Here is a 15,185-nt window from a genome sequence, read left to right on the forward strand (position 1 = left end):
TAAAGATTGTAGAACAGAAGAAGACGGAGGAGTACAAGTGCTTTTTTCGGATGACTGAGGTTCGGGAGATTTCAATCCATCCTCCAAGCTTCCATTAACCAGGAATGTATCTTTGAATGTGCTGCTCCTCACACCTTCTACCCCATCGTCCGGTTCGGCAGAAGATGCACCTGAGTCACTTGGAGTGCATGCACGTTTCAAGTTTTTTTTTATAGCATTATTGTTTTTGATCATATTGTTGTTGTTGTTATTCATGGATCCAATGATAATGTCGTTATTGTTTTCATTTGTAGAATTATTGTTGCAAAAATTCGATAGAAAACTATTTGAAAGTAACCCATTAGAAATCGACAAGACCGGATAGCTAATACTGTTACTGCTATTTTCATTACTAGTAGTGTTGGAATTGTTGTTGTTGGCGTTGGATGTTTTCTGCTGTTGTTGTTGTTCTTGGAGCAGACAATGTATTTTGAACCAGTTAGATCGTCGGCCGTAGCGCGAGCCACTTTTTGACATTCCAACTACCAAACACTTTCGCAAACGGCATGCTTTGCAAGCTGTACGATTCTTTTTGTTGATGACACATTCTCCATTGTTTTTGCATTCCGATATAGATGATAAATTATTGTATGTGCGACCGAAGAAAGACTGAAAAAGATGAAAACAAATTTACAAAAAATTAGTCATACTAGTCAATCAAAATCGATCATAAAACAGATATCTAAAGATTTTTTAATGCGCTTTTATGAACTTTACCAAGCATTGTAAATTATGCGTAGTTAGAATAATAAGTTGTTTGTCCGCTTATTTTTAGAGCTAACAGTGCTGTATGCAATCAGTTGTTTTGTTTTTTTTGTCATCATCAGTTTAGAGTACAACAGTTCGGTTTAAAATCCGTTCAAAATATCAACAGTACACTTAACCGCTGGTTATAATTACCCTTTCTACAACATCCATCTTTTTCTCACTGTCATAAAAGAGACTAAACTGTTTGATGGTCCATTTTCCGAATCTCACAATTGCGCTAAACTCAAAGTTTTCATTATTTTAACAAATTTCTATTCTAGGAATCTTTTAACATATATCGTGCGATCTATACTATTCAATGCCATATTCTACATCCTATTCTTGTTATCAACACTCCCTATTGCTCTGCACCGTCCAAAAGATCATATTTATTTATATTCAGGTTAAGGTCTAAGTGCGCTTTTATCAAAAATAACACGCAAAAGAAGGCAGCAGATTTTTATCATACAACCTAATTAATTTATATTATTTGAAGATATTGGAGGAGAATAAAAGGAAACTCGACGTTGCCATGAATACATAACAACCAAAACCGTTTTGATTTCCTGCATCTTCTTACTCAACAACTATTTGTAGAGTGATAACATATGTATGCCCTAATGTGTATACAAGCTTAAACACCAAATTGAAGTCATAATCGAGTATCGCTGGGATATGGTAAATAAAGGGAAGAGATGCTCTGTCTAGAAAAAGGTAACGAAAAAGCGACGAAAGACGAAGTGGTCGACCCACGACGATGACATCTCACGGAATCGAATTCAAATTGTAACTATCTCTGATGGGTTACACTTTGAAGCAGGGAAGGTACTTTAGAATCTTACTATCTTGATAGTGACATCAATGTCTCGATAATGTTCGTACAATTTTCAACTGCAATTTCTAACTATTTAACTATAAAATATGTAATATATTTCTTTGGCAACTACTTTGAATGGCAAAAACCGCAGAAATGTGAGATAATTCATGATCCTGCCACTATTTTGGATCGTTCTGGTAGACGTATTTATTCACTCTATCTCCATTTGCCATTCTAAAGTCATTACCCGCTGGTCGAAGTTGAGTGAGTCTCGACTTCTTCATTGTCATACAAGATCAAAACTCAATCCGAGAATCTTCTTCTCGAACACGTTAAAAGATATGTTGACAGTTTATTATTAGGTCCATATTTCAGAAGCTTGTTTTAGTATACGAACTATAAGTGTCTTGCATAGCTCCAACTTCAGGCGTCACAACAGCTAGTTTCCGTGGAGAAGGCTGCAGTATGACCAGTTGGCTAGTAACCATACACGCGTTTGAACATCAACACAATTCTCGGTATTGTGTTTTGAGATTAAATATCAATGCATCTGTCGGTGCACTTTTGACGCTTTGAAAGTTTTGGAGGACCTCAAAGATGTGCTAAACTATCTGAACATCGACTCTGCATAGATTTGCATTTGCTCTTGTTATAAAAGCCGCTGGTGGTGCCCCCATCCATATGGCCTTTGTCTCCATGTTTTGCCTTCAACCTGAGGGTTTCTAACACCTGTACAAAGGTCTTCAAGATATGGATTGACATGTACAAGAGGGCAATTTCCGTGTACAAGCATTCATGAGTTTCACAAGACCTTCTGCAATGCTAGATTGAAAGTAATACGGTCTACTCCAATCCTCTTCACCAAAACATTGTGATTGTAAAGAGTCTAAAAGAGAGTAGATTTATTCCAGTTTTTCAGGTTTCCATTCTGCAAATTATTTATTAGTAGTCTATAAATAATTAAGAATTTAAAAATAAAGTTGTAACATATTCAGAGATACAGTATTGAGCACTTAATAAACTTTGATGCTTAATGATGATAATGTGCAACACAATAATGTTACGGTGCCCTGTACGGCCGTTTTTACGGTACTATGCTTTTTTAAGCACTTATGCTTTCAAGGTTAAAATCCAAGCGATCAGCGATGTTGTAAACTGTAATATTAGCAACTGGTTGACCGTCTCTCACTGTCGATAACTGGTGCAATATCAATCACGTGGAAGTACAATTAAGTACAAATCACTCATAGCTCATCTGTTTCTTCGTATTATTTGTACCTACACCATGAGAAACAAAGCGATTGCTTCAGCATATACGGTGATAAAATTATACATTCGCAAATATACTATTACAGTTTTTGCAGGTATAGTCGCTACCAAACACTTCTAATGCTTGATGAAACACAGACAGGTTCTTGATTTGTTTAAAATTACTTGATTTATATAACGTTGCATTTAGTGTATGCCTATTTTCATTATTTATTTTAAGATTGGAATATCATCTGATCAGTGAAAAAGTTGTTATGTTATGAACAAACTACTCTGAATTCCTATGCCCAAGCCAATAAAACATAAACGTCATTTTAAAACTAAAACTTGAAATCAATGGATTAAATTTGTATCGATAAAAACTAGCTTTTGTTCTAGGTAAACCATATTATGAATCTCTTGTTGAGTCTCTTGCACATAATAAAAAAATTATCGCTCGGTAGGAGCTGCTCATTTGAAACTGGCAGTTTATTTGTTTCTATCCAAGGTATCAATGTCGCGTGCTGGTGGACCCAAATTGAGTCTACCTTCAGTTTCAAACTCACATGTACCTGTTTCCTATTAAGAGTGACTGCTATACATTTCATGGCATTCCATCACGAATCATAAATCTACCAAATTGGCCATAAAACATAACGAAGCGAAAGACCCTCCGAGATATTTTCACCGACTCCTACGTTTCGTCTGGTCGTAGTGAAATTGGCGGAACATCACCAATGCGAATAGGAACTTAATAGCAACACAACAGAGCTCAGCAATGGAAGAATAGTACTAGAAAAGTGTGGACACTACGATTTGATTGCTCAAGGGCTGTCGGGGTATTTTCGAAGCGTGAGAAATTTTCGAAATCACGCTGACCACTCGATTGCCTGAGGCATAGAAAAGCATCTTTACGAACAAGGGAAGTAGGCCAAAGAAGAAAAAAACCCAAAATATCCAAAGCTTCACCATGTTACAGGCCAACGTCGTTGAAGCTGCAAACTGATTGAAACATCAGCTTATTATCAACGTCAGCCACTGTGCATCGAAACGTGTTGTATGCTTTTTTGGTAATGCGCCTAGGGGAACACGTCTCCGTATAGGTGACAGACATCTTCAACATCAACGCGATCTCAAATTGCTGCTACCACTTAATGTCTTGAGTTGTTTGAGTTTCACTACGATCTTCGTCAACATCGTGGAAGAAACAATATTTTTTGTTATACCTGTCTTCACTTGTGAATTATTTTTCACCTGTCTATATGATATCAGCATAAAACTGTAAATGCTATATAATTTTTTCTGCTGTCCCCTGCTTGAATATCGCTTTAATTGGAATAGATTACGTAAAAATTCAGTTGTTAGCCGTTTTTTCGTATATTATATTTGATATTATAATATTTACTCTGATTTATTCAGTTACTTTTGCTATTTGTTTTTTCAATCTATAAAAATATAACTAAATGTGTACAAATAGCATGAAGAAAATCAACTTCCAATCAAGTTCTAATTTGTTTTTGAACAACGAGATAATTGTTGGTACAAGAAGCTGTAAATTGTAATAGCTCTTCACTCAAGCGAGTCCAATGCGGAAGTTCTGGATAATTCGTAGAATTTGTCATAATCAATTCATAACTATTTGTTGCAAAATGGAAACCTTTAGAAAAAAATCTTTATTCGACTTTTTCTGTTACTATCACTGTAAAAATTGGTATCCAAGTGAGATTTACACCACTAAAAGATCACCTAACAAAATTAACTTTATCTGTTTACTCCGAAGTTTTGATTTCGTCCGAGGAGACGCTGATTAACAGTTTAACGAAAGTTATTCTGAAATTTCGAAAATATATAAAATCAAAGAGTTCTATCCATCTTTCGATAAAATGTTGATTTTATATAAATTACGAATGCCAGAGGGTGTAAGTATTTACAATTATTTTTACTAAAAAATTATGGCGGTTTCTATATGTACCACTATTTGATTCTAGATTCGATTCAATTCATACTTTAGACAGAATCCTATTTAAATATGTTTTACCATTAATTATTGAAAGTTCCTCATGTGTACCAAAAAACAGCAATAGTTAAGTAATTGATATACAAGTAGGCATGAGAAGAAATACATTCAAAAACTAGCAATGACAAACCTCAGCAAACCTGCACCAGCATTCGTAGAATTTTAGATAGCATTTTACTGCGTGTCAAATAATGGCTGCAATGCTTTGAAATGTTGGAACGAGTTGTAAACTTGTTAAATAAACGTGGATTTAACATATACACTCATTCGTTCATTTTCACAAGCTAACGGGCCGTATATCGTGCTTTACGTGCTATCGAAGCGAATGCTAATTTCTGCATCGTACTGATTACGATGACGGTTGCATTTTGATGCAGGTGGTTTTGTTCATTGAGGGCAAATTGGTGGGAAAACAGATTTCGCAAAAGATAAAATTCTCACTTACACATTTGACGATAGTCCCTGCGCTCGACTTCGAAACAGACAAATATTTGGCGATTGATCGGATCATGAGCACAGGTATGCGATCGCGAAACAGGGAAGTGCGACACAGAAGCATTAGCATGAGGCAGCACAATTAAGCAGCATGATTTTGTGGTTTCCGGCTTCACTCCACTCCATTTCGTTGCCGTACAATTTCCTTTTATACGTGCGTTTCCTTGCAAGCACCGGGCGGCCCATTTCGGTGAATGAGAATCGGTTTTTAAGAGTGCTCTCAATTGGATCGTAAAAATTTCAATTTCAGCATCCGTCTGCTTGGGGCTCGGGAACGCTGGCTTCGTGGTTTCGGGATCGTCTTTTGTATCTTTCAAGTAGAGACTTCGTGTCCTCTTACTTTCCACTCAAATTTATTCACCGAATGCAAACTGCTTTGTTCGCAATAGGAACGAGTGGCATTGGTATTCCTTCTCTTCGATATTTTCTGCTATTTTAAATCGTTTGCCCGTTCGTTTTTCGGTCATTCATAAAGATGATGCGATGGGCACTAATTTTCGATAATCTTTAAGCTTAATGATGGCTCGTAAAATTTAAAATACCACACAGGCGATAAGCGAAGTTTAGTTAGAAGGCTCTAGCGAGTAAAGCGTTGGGAAATCGATTGCAGTCAGATTACAATTTTGTTTAAAAAACAGAGCTTGTACATTGTGTTCATTCAGAATATTCATCAAAACGATCAATGCAATCCGAATAAGGAAACGCAATAGCGATTACAAGCAATTTGTAAACGGACTTGCATTGACAACAACCAGTCCAGTAATCAGCTTGTCACATCAAAGTTTTTTTTTCATAGAAACTGGCATCGGGAATCTGGTGCTTTACATGGCAACATCATGAGCCATGAAACAGTAAGTTACCGGTGATGTTTCCCCAACGATGCTTGAAGCAACTTCGACTGCAAGCGCGACTGAGCGATCTTTCTTTAAGTACCCAAGCAGATCAATTAAATTGAAGGTTTTTTTTATTGCCTTCATCATCGCACAGTTCCCGGTTCTTCGAGGACCAAGTGGTTACGAGTGTCATAAAATGGGTATAATCGAATAAAAAATAAAGCAGCTCTGTAATATACCGTATAAGTTCCAATCCTTCCTGTGCGGTAGATCAAGACCCATGGACGCAACAACCGATCGTTCGTTGCCATTGAATAGCTTTTATTGCGATTTCTATCCGCCGAACCCGCAGAAACCTCACAATTTCTTTGAAGATTCTCTGCAGTTGTTAGCCATATATTCCATCTTTGTATGTTTGTGGAGCTGCGATACCAAACGATATTGCGAAGATCTGAGTTGAATTCAAACTGTAAAAGCAGTTGGAGAAAGGACATTGCTCTCTGAAGTCTTAGCGAGGTATATGTAATGAACAATTTTGAATTTGTCTCAGAGATCACACATAAAGTTGTCTGGTAAGTACTAGTTTTACGAGGCAGTAAAAGATTATTTATAAACATCTATTCCATACCCATAACAGCAGCTGCCTTTTCAGCTCCATGACTATATAACTAGCACAATCGATTTGCCTGTGACTTCGAAAGAGTTTGAAATATTTTCCGACATAGTGCTAGTAGCAAAAGCGCCAACTATGAAGCGTAAGCACTATTGGCATGGAGCCAATTTGTGCTACACAGCACATTGTATTAAAATTGTCAGAGAATACTGCTGGACCTTAACTGACCCACGGGACGGAAAACGTGATTTATGGCCTGTCATGACACGTACACGTAGTCACGCCTTATGAGTATGGCTTCATTGGTTGTACGCGTCGAGTCAGACTGCACCTGTACAAAGAAGTTCACTGAAAGGTTAATTGATGCAACGCAAATGCAACCGACACCTGCCAAACCTTAGTTGGTTGACGATGCGGGTATGCGTTTGCAAAACTAACTTTATTTCAAAACAGTGTTAGGTTTCTTAACTAACAAACCATGGATTTGCGTTAAAATTCATGTGTGCAAAAAATTATATCAGAAAATAAATATACTACTTTAAAAAATAAAAATAATTACTTTCTAATAAGTCAACGAGCTTCAATCTGTTTTTAATGTCAATCAACATTCATGCAACCTAACTAAAAAATGCAATTTATTTCTAGACGATAACATTTTTTATTCTCGTATAAGGTTTAAAATGTTGAGTACTTTTAAGATAGTGAATAGTCTCCGTGCGCTAAGGCTGCTAAACAAGTGTTTTCTGCTCACTGTGCATATTTCTACTATTCCTCCTATATTTATCTTCACCTCTTTGTGTACTCAAAAAATCAATTGTTAAGAGTAACGAGTAACGTGTGAAAACGATTTGAGTTATTCACACGGGATCCTGCATCGGAGCATGAAGCTTTATTTGTTTTTTCAAATATAACTAAGCGATTGCACTACTGATAATCTTAAAATCTTAAGATGCGTACATATGATATCCGAATTGGCCGAGGGGTTTAGTTACATAGGATTTGACATAAATTAATAGATAGGGAAGCAGAAAGAAAAAGAAATATAGAGAGGGTGAGAGAGATAGAGAGAGAGAGAGAGAGAGAGAGAGAGAGTGAGAGGGAAAGAGAGGAAAAGGTAGACACAGAGTGTGAGGGAAATTAAACATGTTACAGTCAAAAGTGAAATTAGTGTCTGCTTCATCAATAATGATCATTACTCTAATTTTTCCCATTATCCTGTAATTACCAATACGATTCGGATGAGCTAGGCCGAGAGTGAATCTGGCGCCCAGGTTGAGCTCCAAGCGAATTTATTGATGCATCCGGTGATCTACAAAATGTAACGACTTCAAATATCATTACTGTTGTGAATGAAACATGTAAACAACAGAGGCTCAGCAACGATTTTCTGCAATTTATATTGATTTAGCATTTTTTGGAAAAAATGTCCGTTTCCTCGAAAACTGGTTTAATATACGATTGGCAGAAAGGGCAAAATGTTACTGTAGATTAAAACTGTCAAGCAGTGTGCAATCCAATAGAACTGTATTCTTTTTAAGAGATTCTTTTGAATCTAATGCTACAATTTTGTTTTATAAAACGTTATACGTTATAAAACGAATTTTTAAACAATTACTCTTTTTATGTGTTTGCATACCAAGGTATGCAGCACAATTTATATGTTAAGTTGTACAACACAAATAAATTTAAAACCGGTAAGTATGCTAGTGCAGCCACATTACATCACCCTATGTTTAACATCAAAAAAGACTACAGAATTTCAACGCAGAAATTCCGCACTGTTGATAAGATGCAGATCCGCACAATATAAGATGCGGATAGCTAACTTTTAATATTATGTTAGTAATCATATTTTTTTAATATGAAAACTGTCAGCTATATATCTTTCTTTTGCAGCACATAATGGCTCGATAAACTTAAAAAAACTAGACCATTTACAATAAATTTATAATGCCAATCTAAATGGTTTCCTTCATCTTCAAATACAAACAACAGGAAGACAGTTGTGCACATATTGGGACCTAGCAATCATTTTCTTCTGAAATATATAAAATTTCTCTTTCCAACTCTTGAAAATATGTTAACAGAAAGGGTTCTAAAAGGCCTACTGATTGAATTATTTGTTTTCATTGAAAACAGAAAGAAATCTAACAAACGCTTTTGAAGATCATTAATCATTACTCGGGAAATGTTGATCATCACTACCAGCAAAAGTAAATATCAGATCTCAACAGATCGTAAACGAAAATGTTAATAAAAGCGCACTATATCGAACGGTAGCGAACCCACAAGGTAATTTGACGTAGCACGGCTTCGTACTGTTCGTTAACATCCAATGAACAGTAAAGTATGGTTCATAAATCATACACCGAAAAATATACAAGCGTTACTGGCAACGTTAATTTTATAGCAAAGAGCTTGTTGGGATCTAGCCTAAAAAACCATCATCCCTAATTAGACACTCCAGGTGGGCTTGGAGCAACTGAATGAGAAAAACGGTACTTGAAATATATTTCGCAAAATCTAAAATTTTCTTGATGTCACATGTAGGTATTATAATTTTCATAGCATTTAAATTTTATTAGATACCTTCACATTTCTGAATCCTAATCCGTTTATTGAAAAGCAACGACTCTAGCTTCTAATTGCCGAAGGAATAATTAAATAGTCGAACTGAGCATACTTACGTAATGTTCTTACTTCTATATCATAAATACAACCAAAATAATGATGTATGAGCATTCAGCACCATAATGTACGTTACGCACTGTGTCGGATATCCGTATGAATCATTACTAAAGCCACCTGGTGGATAAACCGGTTGCACCGCTTGATTTAATGACCAGGCAGATCACACAAAATTGATCAATGCTACAAAAAGCACACCTTCACGGTGATTCTATATGCTGCGTCACGCAACCATTGCGGAAGCCTAAGTAGACATCACTAGTTTGGAGCGCACGACCCTGGGTGAAAAACAGCTACAACCTTTTCAGTATAGTGTACAAACGTGTCCAGCGGTGTGCTGTAAAGAAAGCATCAACGTTCTTCCCGTTGCCGACAATTGCGTGGTCAAAGTGTAATTTGTTCGACCATAAATTGGATCAAAAACATCATCAATCAAACAGTTTCGAAGCGGTCCATACTTCCATGTTCGCGATGAGCTCACACAAGGCTATGCAAATCGGTCAACACAGGGCCACCAATTTTGGAAATCTCTCGCTCTTGTAAATGTGGCCCATTCTTCACAGCTTCGGCTGGATTGGTTACTGCTCATCAAACTAGTTTTTTTCTGGCGATCCGCACATCGTGCAAGGTGATCATTTGTTTACCTTGGATGAATCTAACTGATTTTACAAATATGTGGCAATCGGCTCACAATACCGGATCCTATTTATAAAATGCTTTTGTAATGCGTTACGTTTTGATAATCTTTACAGCAATTTGCAACAATTTAAATGTATTATTTTAATGAAATCTTTATGTCATCCATGAAGTTACGCATGCTTATACGTTACGGAAAGAAAGCATTTGTTTTTGACCATAGACACTCTTAAAATTCAATTAAATTGCATCAAAAATCCCTGCTATGAGTTACTTTATATTAAACCAAACATGCCTTAAGTACAATCCTATAGCAACAGTAGCACTCTATTTTTCTTATGCACTTCACCTTTTCTCAACCACGGTCATTTTCGCGTCGCTGGTGACACTTGAAGAGTAAACATTATCAAAATCAACATTAAAAATTTAACGAGGAAATATTGCTTACCGTAGTTAAGAGAGAAAAAATTGACATACTTCAAAGATCCCAACAAAAAGGGACCAAAATATTTCAGATCAGAGCGAACCATCGTACAGAATCATTACACGATTGAAACATTCGGTTGAAGCTATATTGTTTGCTACACTAGACGTATAACAAGCAACACGTGAAAGTCTTCGATAACTATAAAATTATTTTTCCTTCACGCTTTTCAACTGATTTCCTGACTGTGGGCTCAGTAATTGTATTTCAAGAGGAATACAGGTCGCTCTAATGATTGTTCATAAAAGGTAATGGCATTATTTTGAAACTGGCCATTTCTTGAAAAGCTCTTTCGTACAAATCCTGAACTCGTCGATACTATACACTTTGACGCTCGCATACGCAAATATGTCATGTACGATTTATGCTACACCATAATACTTGTGAGTAAAGCACTTTAAGGATTTATCGTATAAATGAATCTCATTTTATGTCTTTTTTACAAGATGATGAATATATTTTCGTTGAATTATTAATAAATTCTTGACTTATTGAATTGTTTGTGGCTGCAATACGCCATCAATGGTTTTTCCACCGTGATACATCTCTGCAATTTGTATTTTCTGGCTCTTTTTTTGACTCCTGCAAATGTTCTAATTGATCGAATATAAAATTTACCCAGGATACTTCTTCACGCAAACGTATATAGGATATACACGCAAATGATACTTCTTCTTTTTATCGTTACTTTTTCTGACAAACTTCTGCTCCAAATCAGCTTCATGTTGATTATCGAGAGCAAAACTGACCTGACACCAAAATGTTGGATCACAGGTCTACGTTGATGACGATGATTGACCTGCTTCTCGCTTCGGTCATCTTGCTCTTTTCGATGGCCTCGAAGATTCCACGAGCTGTAAACGGGGTCTTGGAGATGAAAAAGCTGTTCCTCAAGTGGAAGCGATGAATACCCCAAATAGAGGCCTATCATTTATTGTCGAAGGTTTTGAAGGTGTTCGAGCCCGCTGGACCTCACTATAAAAAGGTTATAAATCCTTATAAAGTTATATTTTCGAGTATACATAAAAATTTATAACTTTATTACAAGATTTGCGCTTCGAACCGTGGACTGCTCTTAAATATGACTGTCTTCTTTTCTTTTTTCTGCCTCTTTCCCTTATTTCTACAAGCTGTTGAGTCGATGTGCCTTTTTTGTGATTCAATATGCAATTCATGAGAAAGCCACATCTTCTATAATATTTTGCTAAAATTCTCATATAAAAAATATTGGAATCCTCTTTTTAATTTATCACTGAAGTATTTGAATATATATTGTAATTCTTGTAATTCAAACTGAGAATCTTATACAACCAACTACAAGGCTTAAAAAAATGACTTTTTGCGACATCCTTGTTCTTTATATTTATTTCTTGTTTATCAACTTAATTATTTCAATACTTTGCAAATATAACAATGGGATAATATAGAACAAAATAAAACAGCATTTAAAAAAGTGCACAAGCATTTTTAGAGACTGGAATTTCAAAATACATTATAACTTTGAAGTAGTTTTAGTTCTCATTTTTAACCGGTATTAATTAATGCTAAACAAAGTTTGTTTCTATTTAACATGAGTACCCGGAATGTACAATTGTTGTTACCTTGCATCCTTCACAAGTAAAGGCTCCAAAATGAAATCCTGCTGCTGGCTCACCACACACTTTGCATTGTTGATTCATCTAAAATTAAAATACAAAAAAATTAATCGGATATCAAGAATGAATATAAAAACAAAACAAATAATATTGGCAATACAAAAAAAATACGCGGCTATTTTTATTACTTTTTGTATTTGATATTCTTTTTCAACAAGTGTCAACTACCTCAACTATCGAAAAAATATCCAAAGATAGAGATATAAATCTAAAATATCACATGTTTATCTTTACTATCAACATTATTCGTGAAACAGTTCGTCTCAAAGAATAACCGAGATTATCTCAAAGAATGTTAAATCAAGGACAGCTTTCTTTTAATGGCTATGGCGTAACAATCGCAAGACCATAGAAAAGTTTTCGTGGCTTGATATTTCACGTAGCCGGAAAGTCAGTCCTTGCCCATCGCTGGAGGCTTAACCTAGAGCTGAACCTGTAATCGTTGTGTATTTTTTGGTGAGGACGCTTCAAATGTCTGTCACTCCATAAAACACAACAATAGTCATCGTTATTTGATTTTCTAAAATACGTACATAATGCGAAACAAACCGATATTATAATAATCTTCGGCGCATTCAATGCGTAAAAAATGTGTCTTGAAAATGAATTAAAACGATGATCAAAGTGATGATGTGCAGATGAATAGGTAATCAAGGAATTTGAAAGGCTGGTTGAAAAAACAATAATATAAAATTTGTGAAAAAACTGAGGAAAAGTAAATTGAATAGTTGATGCTGATAGAAGGTTTAATGAGCCTGAAAATTACACTTAGATTCGTATAGAATTTAATAAAATTTAGAAAGGACCTAACGCAAAAGATTGGTATAAAATAAGATTCCTGTATCAGCTCTGTACTAAAAGCTGGTGCAAATAACAATCAAATTATTTATTATTGTTTTAATTTTTTTTAAATTGTTTGGCATTTATTTATTTGAAACGGTTCCTTCTGTCTACCAGTGATTGCTTAACCTTTAAAAATACACAAAAATATATATATATATATATATATATATATATATATATATATATATATATATATATATATATATATATATATATATATATATATATATATATATATATATATATATATATATATATATATATATAGAGAGAGAGAGAGAGTTAGATATATATATATATATATATATATATATATATATATATATATATATATATATATATATATATATATATATATATATATATATTTATATATATATATATATATATATATATATATATATATATATATATATATATATATATATATATATATATAACATTATTGTTTTGGTTTACTTGCAAACAACATTCAGCAAATTTATTTTGTAAAACGACAAAGTGCTGAAGAAATTTACATTTTTGAACCACTTTAAACACATAGCTGCAAGTAGCTTTCCACAAAAATGGATTCGGTAGAAAAGATTTATTTACACATTTCATCGGTGTTCGAGCAATTACGGTACAATCATCACAGTTGTGAACAGTGATGAACATTTGTTACCTTTGAGCAAGAGCTTCCCTGCCCCAATGTGACGCCAATCAACGGTGCTTGTATAAAGCGTCTCGAAGGGGTATTGATTGGAATGTGTCAGTAAGACAGTTTTTTGTTACACGCATTCGCAAGGATGGAATTCTCCTGAGGAGTAACATTTTCTCGTAATTTTATTCCATTTGAAAGGAAATTAGATTATACTCGGAACGCAAGCAGGACGCTGTCAGTCAAATACCTGTTGTGGATACCATGTCATTGCCTATGGATGAGTCGTGTTAAAACATTCACTTCCTTGACATAAAAAAAAAACCTATTGAAAGATAGCCGATCTCACGACGTGCCTTATGCTATTGTGTAACGTCAAGTATTTTATTAATTGTAATATGAATGTAAATAGCTTATGAGCAAAACATAATGTAAATATGTACCAAATAATATTAAATTTGCTCATTTTGAAAAACTACAAATTAATACTAACTCAACTGTTAAGATTATAATTTAAACCGATAAAACGACCAAATCATATCTGTATGCCATTATAGATATGTGGTCTCAGATAAATTTGCAGTACGTGAATAAAAAATTGGAACGATTATATAGCTGTTGAATATATTATATTTTACAAGGTAAACCATGAAATAAGAATAATATGAAAAATAAACTAATTTCTGTTGTCTTTTCGATTCGTCCAAAGTGTCAATTTTCGTATTCGTGTTTTGCTGGGTAATGTATATTCTAGTTTTGAATCAATATGGTAAGCGATAATCAGTTGGCTCTTTTATAATACAATATATAGTTTGCCATGCTTCTGCGCGTGCTATACAATAGGTCGTACCTTCGAGCTGACTCTCTCTAAGGCAACATTATCTGGTGAAACGATGCACCGCTTCCAATGGATTCTAGCCCGCATTTTATAGTCTAGTCTCGTTTAAACGTGTGCTCTTGGTGTAACGCTCCACATGAAAGGGTGATCTCAGACGGTTTGATAAACTCTCCTTACATGATCATAAAGCAATTTGTATTGTGAACTCCATAAATGGGCTGACAGAGGGTATGGAGCCCGACAGTCGTTGGCCGAGAGCGACATGAGAGTTCACCGCTACTGTATGTATGTTTCCCTTTGCCAATTCATTTTTCGCCGCAACGGGAGCTGTTGTACTCATAGCTACACAAAGATGATAAGCATTGAGCCGCCGCAGCTTCACCTGTTGCCATTCCTCCTCTTCATCCGTTTGGATCAACTTTCTTCTGCAGTAGTCTGGATATTTTGAGGGATTCTGCAGAAGTTACTTTTCAATTTTGCAATGTTGCACAGAACACTAAAGTATCAAATTCGTTAGCGCTGATACAATGAGACACTCACATACGGAAATATTTTGCATCTGGTCACACACACACGCACACACACACACACA

General features: G+C 35.1%; 1 protein-coding gene across 1 annotated transcript in view; it reads right to left on the reverse strand.

The window, feature by feature from the left end:
- The window catches only part of LOC128731640 (protein embryonic gonad), a 34,983-nt gene that overhangs the window by 384 nt on the left and 19,414 nt on the right, over positions 1-15,185 (reverse strand). Inside the window, exons 2-3 of the mRNA XM_053824772.1 lie at positions 12,219-12,296; positions 1-648 (exon numbers count right to left, since the gene is read on the reverse strand). The exon at positions 1-648 is cut by the window's left edge and continues 384 nt beyond it. Coding sequence (XP_053680747.1) covers positions 1-648; positions 12,219-12,296 — 726 coding nt within the window. The remainder of the gene's footprint in view (positions 649-12,218; positions 12,297-15,185) is intronic.

The sequence above is a fragment of the Anopheles nili genome, chromosome 2, assembly GCF_943737925.1.
Source record: "Anopheles nili chromosome 2, idAnoNiliSN_F5_01, whole genome shotgun sequence".
NCBI lineage: Eukaryota > Metazoa > Arthropoda > Insecta > Diptera > Culicidae > Anopheles > Anopheles nili.